This window comes from Eubalaena glacialis, chromosome 2 (genome assembly GCF_028564815.1).
Source record: "Eubalaena glacialis isolate mEubGla1 chromosome 2, mEubGla1.1.hap2.+ XY, whole genome shotgun sequence".
In the NCBI taxonomy this organism is placed as follows: domain Eukaryota; kingdom Metazoa; phylum Chordata; class Mammalia; order Artiodactyla; family Balaenidae; genus Eubalaena; species Eubalaena glacialis.
Genome location: NC_083717.1, coordinates 107,512,215 through 107,528,999, shown reverse-complemented (window position 1 = coordinate 107,528,999; position 16,785 = coordinate 107,512,215). Strand labels below are relative to the sequence as shown.

The window sequence follows — 16,785 nt, the reverse complement described above, 5'->3', positions numbered from 1 at the left end:
GCGGGCTTCTCTCTAGTTGTGGCATGCAGGCTTCTCTCTAGTTGCGGCATGTGGGTTTTCTTTTCTCTAGTTGTGGCGTGCAGACTCCAGAGTGTGTGGGCTCTGTAGTTGTGGTGCGTGGGCTTAGTTGCCCCTCAGCATGTGGGATCTTAGTTCCCCCACCAGGGATCGAACCCGTGTCCCCTGCATTGGAAGGCAGATTCTTTACCACCTGACCACCAGGGAAGTCCTGTGTCTGGGAATTTATTCATTTTTTTCTGGATTGTCCAGTTCATTGCTGTATAATTGTCCATAGTATTATAATCCTTTTAATTTCTGTGACATCAGTTATAATGTCCCATTTTCATTTCTTATTTTAGTGATTTGCATTTCCTCTCTTTTTTTTCTTAATCTAGCTAAGGGCTTGTCAATTTTGTTGATCTTTTCAAAAAACCAACTCCTAGTTTATTTTTTTCTGTTGTTTTTCTATTCTGTAATTCATTTATCTCTGCTCTAATCTTTATTATTTCCTTCCTTCTGCTGTCTTTTGGTTTTGTTTGTTCTTCTTTTTCTAGTTTCTTGAGGTGTAGTTAGATTGTTGATTTTTAGATCTTTCTTCTTTTCTAATGTTTACTGCTATAAATTTCCCTCTTACTATTGCTTTCACAGCATCCCGTAGATTTTGGTAGGTTGTTTTCATTTTTATTTGTCTGCAGATATCTAATTTCCCTTGTGATTTCTTCTTTGAGCTCCAGGTGTATTTTTAACTTTAAGGTTGTATGGAATATAAAATGATTTCAGGGTTTGGTAATTAGGGGAATACAAATATGGGAAATAGCAGATCCTGTTAAAACAGCAAAAACCTAGATTATATATTTCTTTGTTCTAGGTCTTCTTCTGTTTGCATGTGCTAAAAAAAAGGAGGGGAGTCCATTGAGCTAGTAAATAGTGAACAAAAAAGGTGCCATTTCAATAGACATTTAGTGACCATCCACTGAGCACAAACCACTGTACCCAGCACTGGAGATTCAAAAATGCAGAATACATCATCTCTGTCCTGAGTTTCAGTCTTGCATGAAGGATGAGATTAGGTTGTTGGTGACGCAGTAACTTAATGAAAAGAAACTTGGCAGAGAATATCAGCATTTAGGAGCAATGCCATCTTTACCCTCTGCCCATGCTACCTGGAGTTATTTAACACTACTGTCCTTTAAAAAAATCGTTTTTTTTCACTAGGCACAACACCATTACTGGGAGATGGCTGACCAGGTTCCAAGCTGTGTGGGACCCTAAACAAGAAGACTGTATCATAGTCGGCAGCATGGCCCATCCACGGCGAGTGGAAATCTTCCATGAGAGAGGAAAGTGGGTGCACTCTTTTCTTGGTGGAGAATGCCTTGCCTCTGTGTGTTCCATCAACGCTATGCACCCAACTCGGTATATTTTGGCTGGAGGTAACTCCAGTGGGAGGATACATGTTTTTATGAATTAAGAAAGTTGCGGAGTTTTTGGTTTGACAACACCGATTTGTTCAAATTAATCAGTGTCTAAGGAGCCCAGTAATTCACGTGGCTTAGTCTGTTTACTTGGTAATATGTTCTATTTTTAGCAAATATAAAATTGCTTTGTTAATAAGAACTGTGAGCAGAAGGTACTTTTAGTAAGAGAGAAGCCTTGGAGGTTGTTTCTATAGGATGGCGAGGGAATTAAAGGGGAGACTGTGATGCCTTCAGCACTTTTAATCAGGCAGAATGTTGAGAAATTCTAACATAAATTATGAAGCTTTGAGTGATCAGTATTTTGGTTGTTTTTGTGGTTTTGATTCTATAGTGATATATAGATTTGTGGGTTTTTTTATAGTTTGCAGTAAATATTTATTTCTAGACTCATACACTGGAAGGGGTCCTGAAAGGTCATCTAACTCAGTGATTTTGAAACTTTTGAGTTTTTAAACTGAGCACCTTTTTTCCCCCTTGCCTCTAAATTAAATCTTACATGAAATCCCAAGAAATTGCTGAGAAGCTTTGGTTCACTTGGGCAGGGCCTGTGTCTGTGTGTGTTGACCCTTTCCCTCCCGCTCCTCTACATGGCTCCTGAGACACAGCCAAGGAATCCCAGGGCTTGTAGGCACAGGGTTTGGATCTACCTGATTGCTGTAATCCAGTATGAGATTACCTTCAGACCAGTGTTTCCCAGACTGTGGTTTGTAGCTGTTCACATGGAATCAGTTAAGTGGCCATGAACAGTGTTTACAAAAATGAAAAGGAGAGAAATAGTAAAGAATAGCAAACATAATTAGAGTAAGTATTCTTTTGTGAAACTTAGTTCCATATGCATACATATTTGTAGGTATACATGCATACGTATATTCTGACGTAAAATGTATTTCTTTATTACTGTGGTACTGTGGGTCATGGTTAAAGAAGTAAAAGCTCCTGACTTAGAAAGTCATAGACAGCCTTATCTGTCTGTGTCTTTAAACTCTCCAGAGGAGATTCAATAACCTGGGGAAGTGTTATGAAATACCATTTTTGGAATTTCTTCATAAAATTTTTTTTCGGAAGCTGTGGCAATTTGAATGTGTCTGTTGTTGGATATTACTAAATCAGTGACTAATATTACTGTGTGACCTTACCTATCCAACTTTTTCCATTGTTCTTCATTGCCAAACTACTACTGAAAGCCTGTTGTAAATAGCTTCAGCAATATGTTTGATTTCTAAGAGGAAATATTATCTTTTCATAATTGTATATCACAGAAATAAAGTGACGTGTATCATTTCCTTGAACATTTTTTTCTTAAATAATTTCCTTCTCTGTAATTAAAGTCTAAATAAGTTTTGAGGCTTAGTTTATTAATAGGTTGTGGGTGTTTAGAAGGAATAGGATTTCTCTGTTTTCTTGGTGATATGAATACAGGAATTGATAAGCAAGGTGGAAATATTAATTTATGAAATGCAAAAAGTAAGGTTATGTGAGGTTGAGGTATATTTAAACTGTCCTGGAAATAGTAAATGAAACCTTTAGGCTCCCTTTCCCTTTTCCACGCCACTTAATTTTACAGGTTCTAGAGTGGCTAGTTCTGTGGGAGTTGTTCTTTTAAGATGTTGAAAACTACTCTCAATCAAATTAGTACTATCATTTAAGCTTTGAATACTTGGTGGTATACTTGGTGCTAATTGCCTGGCTTCTGCACTAAATGTTAGCAAATTCTTGATGTTTCTCACTTTTCTGGTTTCTTTTGCCACTGTAGCTTCATAAGCTGTGCTATTTATATCCCATTCTACTTAACAGAGTTCTGTCTTCTTGAGGCGGTGCAGGAAGGAGAGTAGGAGAGTGAGTGGGGGACTTGTTTCTTGGTGGTAAGCTCTATAAAGGAGCAGTTGTTTAAATCTAGAAAGCACGTAAAGGACAGTTGCCTCCCTTAGGACATCCTTAAACTGTATTCTGTTGTGAAAGGCACTTCTCCCAGAGACTCGTTTAAAGCTGTGTGGCTTCTGTAATTATGTGTGTATTATGATTGCTCTCTCCCTTCTGGATAAACCTTTTTTGTTAGCTGGCCTTTATAACATCTCATAAGCATGTAAGCTCTGAATTCTCCTGTAGTTATTTTCTTTGAGATGCCTGACCTTTTTTAATGTGACGTTAAGGAGGAAGGAGATGATCTCATTTGGGGTGGATGGAGACTTGGTCAGACTAAGAGGGACTGCAAATGATTAGGAATTGATAGAATCTGAATTGCTTAAGACCCATTTTAGTATTCTGTCCTTTGAGTTAACCTTTGCACGGAGAAGACTTTGCAAAGGTAGTTCTCCAGGAAAGCAGAGAGCTTTAGGGCTGTGGATACAAAGGTTTAAATACTTTCAGCCAGTGTACAGTACATGAGAAGAGGAGGAGGGCAGAAACATGTGCCTTCTGTATCAAACTTGAGAGGAAGAAGTATATGCACTCTGTCTTCAGATTCTGAAAACTTAGGCATCTCGTTTGTTAGGCTGTCCCTTCTGATTTAGTACTTCTGTTTTTCCTTGTTAGTACAGAGTTGATGGCCAGTAATGAGTTTTAGTTTTAAGACAACATAGACCCATAATTCTGGTTCATGTGGCTGTAAATGTTTGACTTTTCAAATGAAAAGGTGGAATTTTGTGAGGAAGATAATATTTAGCACAGTTACACAGAGCAAGGAGTAAAACATCTTAAGGTATGTTTTCCTAAAATGGAAGCTGTGCAAGAGGAAATGTTTTAAAAGTATCTTTTGCACGTTTTACTCCACTCCATCAGCATGTTGTAGGGGTGTGTAGAGGAAGCCTGTTCATGAGCTAAAACCAGAAGTGTGTTCAGGTGCAGAGGGGCTTGGTTGTGGTTGAGGCACCCTAAGCAGGGGCCTTGAAAGGATGTGTGCATAGGTGAGTCGTCATTAGTTATCCAAAGAAGGGCTATAGGGACTTCCCTGGTGGTACAGTGGTTAAGAATCCGCCTGCCAATGCTGGAGACCCGGGTTTGAGCCCCGGTCAGGGAAGCTCCCACATGCCGCGGAGCAACTAAGCCAGGGCGCCACCACTACTGAGCCTGCGTTCTAGAGCCCATGAGCCACAACTATTGAGCCCATGTGCCATGACTACTGAAGCCCGTGTGCCTAGAGCCCGTGCTCCACAACAAGAGAAGCCACTGTAATGAGAAGTCTGCGCACCACCAAGCTTAAAATAAATAAATAAATAAATTTATTAAAAAAAAAAAAGGGCTGTAGCTGTTAAGTCTGTAGGATCATGGGAAACCACTCGCATCCAGTGGTTCTCATGCTTTTTTACTCTTCAGATCACTTTAAGCAGAGACTCCTGTCATTTAAAAAAAAACTTCCCTGGGGACAGGGCACTGGATATCATTTTATTTTTTTTATTAATTAATTAATTTTTGGCTGCATTGGGTCTTCGTTGCTGCACATGGGCTTTCTCTAGTTGCAGCGAGCAGGGGCTACTCTGTTGTGGTGCGCGGGCTTCTCATTGCAGTGGCTTCTCTTGTTGTGGAGCACTGGCTGTAGGCACACGGGCTTCAGTAGTTGTGGCACGCGGGCTCTAGAGCGCAGGCTCAGTAGTTGTGGTGCACGGGCTTAGTTGCTCTGCGGCATGTGGGATCTTCCCGGACCAGGGCTTGAACCCGTGTCCCCTGCATTGGCAGGTGGATTCTTAACCACTGCGCCACCAGGGAGGTCCCTGGATATCATTTTAAAGGTAATAGGAACCTCTTAAAATTTGGAAGTAAGTGACATAACCTGATCGGTGCTTTAGGAAGATGATCTAGTGGCAGAATGGAGGGTTGGAGGGCAGGTAGAACTGAAAATAGGAAGATTAGATAATAAGCTAGTACAGTGGACCCTAGTCTCACCTTTTATCCTCATGGAATTTAGAAGACCATTACCAGTCCATAGCCACAGAGTGATGGTTACAGAATCAGATGAGATAGTGTTAAAGGAATGTATGTTGTTAAGTTGTAAATATGAGGTTTGTAATTGTAGTGGTGATATCATTCTGTTCCCTTCATAGGAAGTGTTTGTTTGCTGTTCTCTCTCTTACTCCAGGCTTACGAACACTGGTGCAGAAGCTGGACCATCTAGATTCTCCTTTGGGCTCTGAGACTGTGTGTAACCTTGGGAAAATCATTTCTTGGTTTTCCTCATCAGAAAAACATGGTCCAATTCATCTCCAAAATTATTCCACACTTACAGCTTCTAAGTTCTTAATAGTATTTATTTTGGGGGGAAGAACAAGGATAATAGATGGCTATAAACAAAATGATTATTTTAAATAATTCCAGTTGCAGACAGCAGTCAGCTATGTAAATCCCACTGGTATCCTTTTATCTATGTGTTGTTAATTTTGAGGAGAAAGTGAGATAGGCTGTAAGTTAAAAAAAAAAAAGAGTCCACTCTTCTATGATATTTAAATATTTATTTACGTTTAAAAATAATTTTCATGGCACCAATGATTTTATGCTAACTACATACTGCATATGTAGAAAAAAGTACATTGCTTTGAAGGAAAATGTAACTTAGAATTTTTGGCACACAAAAGGTTAACAACTATATATTTTTTTTAATGAAACTAAGAAATTCACATTTGTAGGTAGTTTACCTTCTACTGCTTAAAGATGCAGTACACTATTCTTTAGTAAGAGTTTTATTTCCTCTGATAGATGAAGCTGTGGAAACCACTGCTTTTTCTACAATGAGATCAAAACTAATTTTGAGAGAAAATAGGAGACATAGTGGAACACAGTAAAATCAGGTTAAAAACTTGAACAATTTTTAATGATCGGGAGATACCAAAAAAGACTAGTCACCAACAAAGGAAGTTTGTTATTCAAGCACTATTTATTTGAAAAGCAAATTGAAGGAAACTTTTTCTATCTGTATTTTGTGGGATAAGCCCTGGAAAAAAATAACCCAAACGTTTCTGTTCAGAGAGCAAAATCCAGCTGTAGGAAGTGGTATGGAGTACTGTACTGTTAGAACTCTAGACACAAGTATGTACCAGGATATGTAATACTGCATCTGTCTTTAATGTGAATATGAAAGGTCAGAGTCGAGGCTATCACTCACTGCATAGAAACACCATATTCTACAGACTGAGGTAGGAACACTACACTAAAAGGTAATCTGCTATGTTGCATAAGACAGTAGATATCCAGGTTAAAACCAGCCCCCTATTTCCTGACAGCCTTTTCTTCTCTGAGTCTACTTTTTACTCCAATCCTGTGCTAATAAAGCCTTTCCTGTGTAGATGACAAGTGGCAGTGGCTAGTTGGTTCTAAGCGATCCCTGATCTTTACTAGGATCTCCCTCAGTTTTTGTCTTGTCACTTTGAAATTAGATGTTTGTAATTCTGCCCAAATTGTTGCTGGTATGGAAATGATCAGACAGGCCCTCTTCCATGCTTAGATTCTGGCTGCGTTTTAGCATTCCAGCGCTTGATCTTGCTCATCTTGGCATCAGACATCTCTTTGCTGGTTGGTTGTTCGAGCACCCTTTAAACAAGCAACCCCAGTGCCTCTACTGGGAAATGATCCCGGATCTTTAACACATGTCAGGAATTGGAGCAGAGCTGACCCTCTTTCTGCTTACACACTGGTAAGGAGCAGTTTTATTGTCTAGATCGGGGTTGGCAAATTATGGCCTGTGGGCTAAATTCAGCTCACTGTCTGTTTTATAAATAAAAATGTTATTGGAACACAGCTTTGCTCCTTTGTTTATGTATTACCTATGGCTGTTCTGTGCTAAGATGGCAGAGTTGCGTAGTTGCCAAAGAGTATGGCCCACAAAACCTAAATAAAAAAATATTTACTATCTATCTGGCACTTTACAGAAGAAGTTTGCCGACCCCTGGTCTAGATAAAAGGGCAATTAAAATTTCGAAACACAGCACCACCCCCAACCTTAAAAAAGGAAAAACTCCGTTTATTCCACGGCTATTAGATTCTGTATATGGACATGGTTCTGCCGTCTCAGAGGACAAACTAGGGGAAAGCAGATCTACACGTGACTCATTCTCTTCTGCATTTGGGGCTGCCCAGCATCATAGGGTGTCAGCAGCTGCTCCACTGTTAATGTGGGTCCCAGGAATATGTCCACTGACCTTACATAAGTCCTCAGGCCCCAGATGACTTAGAAATCTCTCCCTGAGATGAAAAAAAGATCTTGTGTGTGAGTGGTTGTAAGAGTTGCAGAGCTCGGGCCTCGGACCCCACACTCACCCTCCACATGCTGCGCTTCTGCATGCTTCCACGGCTCCCCTCGGCAAGGATGGCAAGTGCTTTCCTACAACTTTCATTTTCCCAGTGCAGAGGATGACGCTAGGGGGCAGTATTTCTACATCTAAGTCTTGGTCTCTGCCACATTCACCTTCTTTTGTAGGCATCTCTTAGAACTCCTATTTAAAGAGATTCTTTTCCTGGTCCCTTCCCAGGCTGTTTGTTGATCTTGGAATTCTATTTTCTGAAGCTTTTCATTCTCAGGATCAGTTTCTTCCTTGTATCGTTTAAGTGCATCAGGCTCTATTTTTCTTAATCCATAAAGTAAAAACAAAATATGAATTGATAAGAAAATAACATTTTGTTGTTAAAATATAAATTGAAATAGTCTTTTTTTGGGGGGAGGGTGTTGTACAAAATAAGTACTGCTCTGTGATCTCAACAGTCTCTCAGGTACCTTAGCTCTGGTTTCTGTTAACTACACTTAGTCCTGCATTTCTGACAGTTCTATCCCTGGCACCACTGAATTCACCTAATGCTTCTGGAGCACTATAAAAGTCTTGAGGTTCTTCAGAAAAAAACCCCACAGAAGTCTAAGTTCATTATACAAAACTCATGGTGATGCCCACTAGGATCTAGTCTAAGGGGACAGACTTACCCCACCCCTGCTGCTGCTGTAGTGGTGGTCCCTTCAGATGCCCACTCTGCTCAGATTTGAAAGAAATGAAAGGAAAAGAAAATCCAACTCAGACTGTCATAAGAAGCAACTTTCCATTTAATCATTCTACATGGACGTTTACTTTTTTTTAAAAGCTCTGTCTGGGAAGAAAACCTAGACAGTCCCCATTGTCCAGACCCCTGGCCTGCCCCGCTGAGGCTGCAGTGATGAGTCTACTGGAACTGAGTAGGAAAGCTCCTGCAGAATACAGAAGACAACAGCTCTCTAGTCTCCAACTAGTGTCCCATCTACTAGGTGACACTACTGTGAGAATCAGTAATAATAAAATAAATTATTTTTGATATTTTCAAAATAATACACATCTATGAAAAATCAAAATTCAAAACCAAAAATTTTATCCTGCAAATTGGGAGGATGAGAAACAGAGTCGCCGAGCCTTTCTTGAAAGAACTTCTGAAGGAAATGAGTTTTCCCAGTTAGTTTAGACAAGGCATGAGCCTATCCCTTTCTTCTTCTGGGAAACGACCCTCCTAGGCTGTGGACTTTGAGTCATGAGAGGAGGACTTGGTACATGTGCCGATGGTTCCGCGATGGGTCCCATTGCTGGGAATGGGTAGCCGGGCTCCTTGGTCCACCTGACTAGTTATTGGGAGGATTCCTGCCTTCTCAGGTGTCAGTGAGCAGGCTCACCACTGAGCGGATTTTGCAGGCAAACCATCGCCTGAGGGGACAAAAGTATTGATAGTGGAATTGTTCAAACTCGGGGGTCTGGCGGATATCGCGGAAAAAGGCAATGTCAAGGTCAGACTCAGTAAGGATGATCAGGAGGAGGAGCAAAACAAAGAGGAGTCCCATGGTCACAAGGAGCAAACGGAGGACACTTAAAACAAACTTATTCACCTGTTCCTCCTCTGGCCTGCCGTGCCCCTGACACAGGGCCCTCAGCTCTCCCCCAAGGGCCTCCATCTCTGCAGCAGTTGGGGTGCTGGCCTCAGACTCCTTCTCCTCCTCAATGCTGCAGGTGGCCCCATTGATCTGCCGGGAAAGCAGCATCAGCTCCAGGCTGTGCTCGGCCACAGGGGTGGGCAGCACGCTGTCTGCAGGGCTATAGGCCTCATCCGCGATCACGGCGACTCGCTCATTGCTGTCTGCCCGGCTGCTTCTCACGTGAGGCAGGAAAGTGTCCCCGTGGGAGGAGGAACGCACCGGGGTGGAGTGGGCACTGTCCCGTAGGGACTCGAGGCCTGGAAAGGCAAAAGAAAATGAGCAGGCCTTCTGTGTGCTGGCACCCACTTCGCTGTCAGGCGGAGGCAGCACCCATCCTGCTTTATCTGGTCACTAAAATCTTAGGAAGCCCCTTTGCACGCCTCACGTGACCAGCAGCAATGGCCACTGCACTCTGTTTTGATGTATCAAGAATAGGACAAGAGAAGCAGCAGGAACTAGAGTGGCATTGGTTGAAAGTTTCTTTCTTTTTGCTTATAGTTTTGGCCATATTGGTTAAAGATTCTGCCTTTCCTGCCTTTGGTGTCCTGGGCCTGGCTTTAGCCCAATTTGAAAGAGAATCGCAGACTATCCCTGACCCAACCAGAGCCGGGGTCATGGTTCAGGGAGCCGGGGTCATGGTTCAGGGAGCCGAGGGCCTTGAGAGGCAGGAATGTGGAGGAGACTGTGTTTTGCCCAGCTGGGCCTCATCAAATACAGATTCTGGAGCCGAGTGTCCTCCTAACAACCCGGCACACAGCTCCTTGAGCTCATGAGCTCATCTTTTGGATTTCTGCAGTTGCTGTCAGTCTCCTCAGCCTCCCAGTTCTAGCTGTCCTGACTCTGTGGGAGGTAAAAACCTGATCTGCTCTTCCTAAGTGCTCTCCCTCTCTTTTCACCTTAGACTGAGCCGGGTCCAGAACAGGCTGACAGCTCCCCTTGCTTTAGCTGCTCCAGAGTACAGAGTGGTCTCTGAGACGATCTTGTTGGATCAGTGGGAAATTCTCTTACATTAGGAGAAAGGGTCTTCTGCCCCTAAAACTACACATTATCTCTTTACTTTCTTAGATGGAACATCTCTTTCTTTCCAGGGCTCAAAGCTCTAGTAGGGAAGAACAGGAGCTGGTTACTCCCCTCAACCAAACAGCAGCCACCCAAGCCAGAGGATGTCAGAGCTCAGAGTCACCAAGTGTGGCCCATGTCATAGTGCTCCCAAGGAAATGGCTTCTTCTTTCAAGTTCAGTGTCTGTATTTTCTACTCCTGGCCATATTGGTGGTTCCAGAGTGGCTCTCCCTGCTTTTGTGGTCCACATCAAGAGAAGCTTGTCCCCTTCTGTTGCTCTGAAATCGACCCTGACTGCCCCAGATAGCTGGATACCCAGCTAGTAAAGGTAAGACCTAACCAGGGCCGATTACGGAGTTTTCTGGTTCTGGGCTGGCTTCAAAAGCCCCAGGGTCTCTTTTAAAAGGTGCCAGTAACGTTTCAGAAGTAGTGTATCTCATCTTCCTTGGCTTCCTTGGTAGGTAGCCAGTTGCAGCCAGGCCGCCTGCCTGCCCAGCTTGCTGTAGCCCGTCTCGGCATACACACAGTAAAAGATTCTCCATAGGAACGAACCCTGGGTTACGAACGAGTGGCTGGCATGGGCAGGGGAGATGGCAGCCCCCTGCTATCCGCCTCTGCTCCCCACCACCTCACCATTAGTATATTAGCTGCAGCTCTCAGCTCCTGCTTTCAGAAGCTGCACTGTCCTGGCTGTATTTCCTTTGTCCCTATGCTATAAAATACTTAAATTTGTATAATGTTTTAAACTTTTTAAAGCACTTCCATTTTATCTTTAAACAACTTCATGAAGTGGTGAGGGCAAGAGGTTACAGTCATGTCGTTGCTTGTTACTGGCAAAGACAAGGGTAGAATCCAAGCCTCTTTCTATTCCATGGTGCTAATGATCATGCAGTTGGATTCCGGGGAGTGGAACAACAGGCCAGGATGAATTAAGTCAACAGCCTGCACCTGCCTTAGACTTAGGTCCCAATTGCCCAAGAAACTGTTGTGAAATAAGGTGAAATTAAGAGCCTGTCCCTTGTTCCGGAGCCTTTGATGTTCCTCTGCTCTCTGTTTTCCCCAGTGTTCCTCCCTTCTTCCCCCATTTGCATGTGTGTAGCATGAGAAACACGTACCTGGGAGTGTGAAATGGGTTTCTGATAAAAGAAACCTTTCCAGGCTCTGATCTTACATGTTGCTGTTTCAGCTCCTTTCCCAAGTACTCTTCTGGCTCCCTGTTCTCTGGAACCTCAGCCCCGTTGCACAGGGCACCTCACACCCTTTCAAGGGCTGTCCCCTCACAAGGACAGCTCTGACTGCCAGATCTTCCAGTGTATGACCAGCATAGCTGCCGGAAGCCACTTAGTGCAATCATAGCCTGGCCTACAATTCAGCCCTAAGCTTACTGGGGAAGGTGAGAGGCAAAGGCTGTGACATCAGAAAGAACAAATCAGAGGGACACCAGAAGCCACATTATAGTGAGTTGTTGGTGCTCTCAGTAAACAAGATAATGGCTACATATGTATTTCTAAGTAGAGAGCCTGACAAACAAAATTACTCAGTAAATGTTAGTCTTCTGTTCCCCCAACAGACCTCACCTGTAAAGTTAAGGTTATTCCTATGCTAGGTTAGTCCTGTACAGAATTTCAGGTTTCACTAGAAACCACCACTCGCCTCAAACCTGTTATTCTGGGATGGATGGGGTGGGTGCCATGGGTGGGATCTGGGTGAGTGGCACAGCAAAACAGAGGGTGTCTTTTTACCTTGGAGGTGCTCCAGCTGATCGCCTTGCCCAGAGGTGGCTCCCAGTGGGCGGGGGGGCACAGTGGTCAGGAGCCTACCCTGGAGCCGGGGCCCCATCCTCAGGATGCGCACACTCAGGGGCCGAAGGCAGTGATTAGTCAACCGGAGCTGAACTCGGACTCTGGTGTGAATCTTAATCAGACTCTTCCCCATGGTGGCCCAGGAAGGCAGGTACTTCTTCAGTGGAAACCAGCTGATCTCTTCATGGGAACCAGCCAGGCAGGGAAGGTACAGAGGGAAAGGATGGGAAACCAACTGATCTCACACCATGACAGCCCTTTCGCAGTGCCTCCCATGCTGGAGAGAAAAGGTTGGCTCTGAGAGTTTCAGAGCAGACTGAGCTGCAGGGAAAGAGCAGCTCTGAGAGGCCAGCGTTATCAGGGGACTGGATTCAGTCAGAAGGACTTAGAGCTATAAAAGGTAATGCTTTCCCAGCCAGTAGCTGTTTCCCTGAGGCCCGTATAAGGGCCCCAGACCTCTCAGAGGGTGAGGAACAGAGAGGGCAGGGAATAATCCCAGAGAGCAGGGGAAATCGGGACTGTCCCAGAAAATCCAGGATGTGAAGCTACAAAGAAAATGGCTTTGGGTTGGGTGGCTCTGAAGTGTGAGGCGGTGGCTCTGGGGCTGGAAATGGCCTGCGTCCCCTCCTCCACTGGGATCTGCGCTATTTGTCTGGCTGCCCCATGGGGCACAATGGGTGAAAGGAACTGACATACCTGAGCGTCCTCTCTAGGTCAGGCCTGTGCTAATAACATGTGTTATCTTGGCATCCCCGAGAGCAGAGGGCAGGGCCAACCAATGCAGTCTTCTTTTTAAGGGTCTCAGTTCATTGAGATTACATGGTTTCATTCAAACTGTAACGTTACGTTAATGTTTTTGCAATTTTCCCCACTGTTTTTGGAGATAGCAAACAAAGCTTTCCCCTGGAAAAGGCAAATGGTTTCTGTGATATTAATTTATGTGCCATATGGACTATAGGAAAGACAATCCCTGATGGAGCGTGAACCAATTTCAAATGTCCATAACTTCCTGGGAGTTTTGATGGTTTGTGTCCTTCTTCTGAGGTCCCCATCGCATCCCTCTCACCCTTCGCTGCCTGGTTGGGGTGTACAGTGAGGGCCAGCCGTGTTAGGTGCTTTAAAGGCAAAACCCCCTCTTGAGAGATGATGCAGCTGAACTCTCACCTCCTGAAATAATCCATTCTATATTTCCCCAGGCTTGATGATCCCTGCACTGATAGAGCCACTCAACTGCTAAAATCTTGTATTTTTTTTCACATCCAAACCAGATGTCCACCTGCCTCTCCTCACCCTGAATTACATTCTGCCTGTGAGTTTCATTCCTGCCAGGGCAGTTCTGAGCTTCAACCCACGCCCTTCTGAGTCTAATGGGCCCCGAGGGCCATGACCGGGGATGAAGACTGTGTTTGTCTATAGGCACCACTGGGCATGGGGTGTAAGGAGCACGTTGGCTTGGGGAGTAGCACGTGGAGGCCTGCTGTGTTATAATCTGCCAGGTGTGAAGTTCTGAGCCTAAGCTTTTGAGGCCGTGCCCTGGCCCTGGGGTGGGGGTGGGGGTCTCTGCTCTAATAGCTTTCTCAGCGGCCTCTCCCCACTGCAGCCTTCCCTGGCATTTTGTAAGCATGGGTGACAGTTTGGGATGTTGAGGAGCCTACTGCTGCTACAATGGGAGAATACAGGTTCTGGGAGGAGGCTGAAGGCAGCCAGAGCTGGTTGGGAACTGAGGCAGCCTCACAGCTCGTCTTGGGGGAGCTTGAGGATGGTTCTCCCCACCTCTGAGTTGTTTTGCTAACCCTGCTTGGCAGCTACTCCAAATGAGTTATATCCCCACATGGATGGCCTCAGTCTTCCCTCTTCTGGGAATGCTGGTTTTACTGGACATTCTTCCATATGCTGGGGAGCAGCAATGCCTGAGGCTGCTCTCCTATGCGATACCTGCATTAGGGCCAGCTTCCCCCAGGAGGTGGCCTTTTCTCTGGGAGGACAGCTGTCCCGACTTTCTGCAAGAGCCTTGGGATAAACCTGGTGGCTTCAGCCTCAGGACGGACGGGAACAAGGGCCACAGAGAGGGGAGAAAGTTATGTTTCCTCAAAAGAGGAGAAGACAGTCCACTTTCCTGAGATGCACACCCCAAAATAAGAGAGCTGGGCTCACTTCTCCCGCTCAGCCTAAGATAGGAGGGAAAACCAGGGGGCTGTGTCTGATGATGGCCAGACCTCAATAATTCCATACCTTGCATAGCGATTATACTTGGGAGTTTCCAAGGCACCCTCCCCCACCACCCCCCTTTCTACAGTGGGGGCAACAGGCTCATAGAGGTTAAGCAACCTGCCCAGAAAATGTGTGGCAGAGCTCCTATTTTGACCTTATCCTTGACTTCCTGACCAGCGCTCTTTGCATTGTGCTTGCTGCCTGCCCAGTAAATGCTTTCATCTCTTTAAAGTACTTGCACGTACATCAGCTTCCTCGAAACCCATGGAGTTTTACAAATGGAGCAACTAAGGTACTCACATAAATAAGGCCTTTGATGGTGGTTGCCCAGCCAGGGTTCTCAACCCCTAGACTGTTTGTAGTTTTACACCATACTCAGGTGATGCAGAGTCAGTGACACATTGTAAAATCCTAAACACAAACCAGAGATCCTCCCAGAGGAGCAGCAGAGCAATGTCCTTCCTAACCTAAGCGATTCTTCATTTTCATTAACAAGCAGCATTCCCACAGAAAGGGCAGAGGACCTTCCCTCCCCAGCTTCCAGGACAGCGACACATTTGAAGCAGTCCTACTGCTGTGTGCTGCTGCTTGAGATCTTCTGAGGTCCTACAAAACGTTGTCTTCATGGGACTTCCCTGGTGGCGCAGTGGTTAAGAATCCGCCTGCCAATGCAGGGGACATGGGTTCGATCCCTGGTCAGGGAACTAAGATCCCACCTGCCGCGGAGCAGCTAAGCCCATGCACCACAACTACTGAGCCCACGCGCCTAGAGCCCGTGCTCCACAAGAGAAGCCACCGCAATGAGAAGCCCACACACCGCAACAAAGAGTAGCCCCCGCTCGCCACAACTAGAGGAAGCCTGCGCGCAGCAACAAAGACCCAACGCTGCCAAAAATAAATAAATAAAAAATTTAAAAAACCCCAACAAAACAAACAAAATGTTGTCTTTAGGAAGGAAAGCACTCAACTTTATACCTGTATCAAGCCTGTGGGGCAAGCTGGGTCAGTGACAACAGCTGGAGGGCAATCTTCCCAGAGTCTCCTAACAGTATAAACTGCCCAGATACTGGAGAGGTATCAACCCCAGCTACTGGGTCATCTCGTTCAGTGAAAATACACAGACTTTGTCTCTCTTTCCACCTCCACCTCCTCCAGAGCGAGGGAACGGTAGATAGAGAAGGGGCATATTGGATTTCCTGAGACAATGTTAAAGAATTCAGATAGCAAGAGGACAGATTTCTACAACTGAAGTAGAAGGTGGTGGCAGCTACTGGAATGCTTCAGAACCAAGAGTTTTCACTTCTTGGTTAACTGCCTCAGCCACCCTGATCCTTTAAGCTGTGGAAACTGGTTATCAGATCTGGAACACTAGGGAAAGCCTCTGATGGAAATCAGTTTCAGAACTGCATGGAACCTGGTAGCTTCCACATACAAAGTTCTCTCCCAAAGGTTTAGTCTAATACTCTCAGATCTACAAACCCCTCCTGGACCACAGCTCATCAGGGCTGGATGGGGTTACCCTTCACCTGACACCCAGCTGGTGTTCCCATTGACTGGATGAAACATTCTCCCTACCGTTGGAGAAACTTGCTGCTGTCTCTAGTGCAAATTCACTTCTTTTCAAGGTCCCTGCGAGGAACTGGCCCAGGTGACAACTTGGAGGAACCCCAGGTCATCTCCAGAGCTCATGCTCACCTTCCATGATGGAGATGTGAACAGCTCTTCTCCGGGTCCTGGGGACGCTGCTCAGCCTTGGGCCATGGGTTATGGAGGGACAGCTGCGGCTGGGGACCATCCCTGCTCTGAGGTTAAAGAAAAAAAGAACTCTGTTGACTTAGTGCACTGACAGATGTGGTCAGGACTCAGAGTTGAGGACTGGCTACTAGAATTGCCTGAGAATTGCCTGGCTGTGTTAAGTTTTGTTTTGTTTTTAAAAATCTTTAATATCTGCTTTCTGCCTTTAGTCCCTGGATCCCAGTCAGACACTACTTCAAACTTGTCAACCTCCTGATATCCCAGACCCACCCGAACCTTTCTTTAGTGTGGCAATGGTGCCACTGGTCCCTGGGCAGGATTGTCAGAGAGTAGAGCCCCAGGATATGCGGTGCTCCTAAAAATGTGCCTAAGACTGATATGCAACCTCCCCTGACTTTCCACAGAGGCTGCTGGTGGCAGGGGGCTCTGAGTGAAGGCAGGTAGTAATGCTCCCATTCCCAGAGGTCAGGCTGGTTGGCAAACCCCAGACCTCTTGGCCAATCATATTCTCCCTCAGTCTTATCAGTTTTTAGGAGATGGCCTCCTGGACGTGCATGATTTACAGTTATACAT

The 16,785-nt window shown here is 45.1% G+C and overlaps 2 protein-coding genes across 9 annotated transcripts in view; one reads left to right on the top strand and one right to left on the bottom strand.

Annotated features, from left to right (window-relative positions):
• The window catches only part of WDR76 (WD repeat domain 76), a 53,073-nt gene extending 50,416 nt beyond the window's left edge, over nt 1-2,657 (top strand). For 4 of the 5 annotated variants that reach the window (XM_061182212.1, XM_061182214.1, XM_061182211.1 and 1 more), the window contains one exon: nt 1,216-2,657. In XM_061182212.1, the coding sequence (XP_061038195.1) occupies nt 1,216-1,471 (256 nt within the window). In that variant the 3' untranslated portion in view covers nt 1,472-2,657. The remainder of the gene's footprint in view (nt 1-1,215) is intronic. The other variant, XM_061182213.1, reaches the window with a different exon arrangement.
• Nucleotides 2,658-8,353: 5,696 nt separating this feature from the next.
• Nucleotides 8,354-16,785, bottom strand: part of FRMD5 (FERM domain containing 5) — a 350,784-nt gene continuing 342,352 nt past the window's right edge. For 2 of the 4 annotated variants that reach the window (XM_061182207.1, XM_061182208.1), the window contains exons 13-14: nt 16,153-16,259; nt 8,665-9,641 (exon numbers count right to left, since the gene is read on the bottom strand). In XM_061182207.1, the coding sequence (XP_061038190.1) occupies nt 9,064-9,641; nt 16,153-16,259 (685 nt within the window). In that variant the 3' untranslated portion in view covers nt 8,665-9,063. Of the gene's footprint in view, nt 8,423-8,664; nt 9,642-16,152; nt 16,260-16,785 lie in introns of those variants that run through there. The other 2 variants (XM_061182209.1, XM_061182210.1) reach the window with 2 other exon arrangements.